This window comes from Myotis brandtii, unplaced genomic scaffold (assembly GCF_000412655.1).
Source record: "Myotis brandtii unplaced genomic scaffold, ASM41265v1 scaffold357, whole genome shotgun sequence".
Taxonomy (NCBI): Eukaryota; Metazoa; Chordata; class Mammalia; order Chiroptera; family Vespertilionidae; genus Myotis; species Myotis brandtii.
In genome coordinates this window covers 666,899-667,362 of record NW_005363729.1, presented here as the reverse complement: position 1 = coordinate 667,362, position 464 = coordinate 666,899, and the positions used below count along the sequence as shown (strand labels likewise).

At 68.5% G+C, this 464-nt stretch overlaps 1 protein-coding gene across 1 annotated transcript in view; it reads right to left on the bottom strand.

The window, feature by feature from the left end:
• VAV2 (vav 2 guanine nucleotide exchange factor) overlaps positions 1 to 464 on the bottom strand; it is a 78,952-nt gene that overhangs the window by 11,797 nt on the left and 66,691 nt on the right. The window contains exon 18 of the mRNA XM_014544219.1: positions 169 to 361. Coding sequence (XP_014399705.1) covers positions 169 to 361 — 193 coding nt within the window. The remainder of the gene's footprint in view (positions 1 to 168; positions 362 to 464) is intronic.

The window sequence follows — 464 nt, the reverse complement described above, 5'->3', positions numbered from 1 at the left end:
CCCCCGGCACGGGGACCGGCGCTCGCTGCAGCGGGCGAGGTGCACTTCGAGGCCGTGCGTGTCTGACAGCGGCTTCAAAAGGTGGGACACTGCCCATCTGGTGAGACCCCAACTACAGATGCAATGACCATGGCAAAGCCAACGGGCTTAGGGGCAGGTGCACGCTCACAACAGGAGGGGGCTGCGCTGGCAGCGGCACGGGTTCAGCTGGGATGTCAGGTGTGGCCTGAGGACCGGCCCCCGGGGTGCATCGTGGGGGCGGCGGTACTCACTGATCTTGCAGGGAGGCGTCACCTCCAGACACTCCTTGTGTGCCCCGACGCCACACTTGGTGCACAGGTAGCCCTGGTAGAAGGTGCCCCTGTGCCGGGGGGGCAGGGAGGGAGGTGAGGCACTGCCCAGGTCCCCACACCCGGCAGCCGTAGGCAGGGCCCACAGAGCACCAGGCCCGCCCCGCTGTCCCC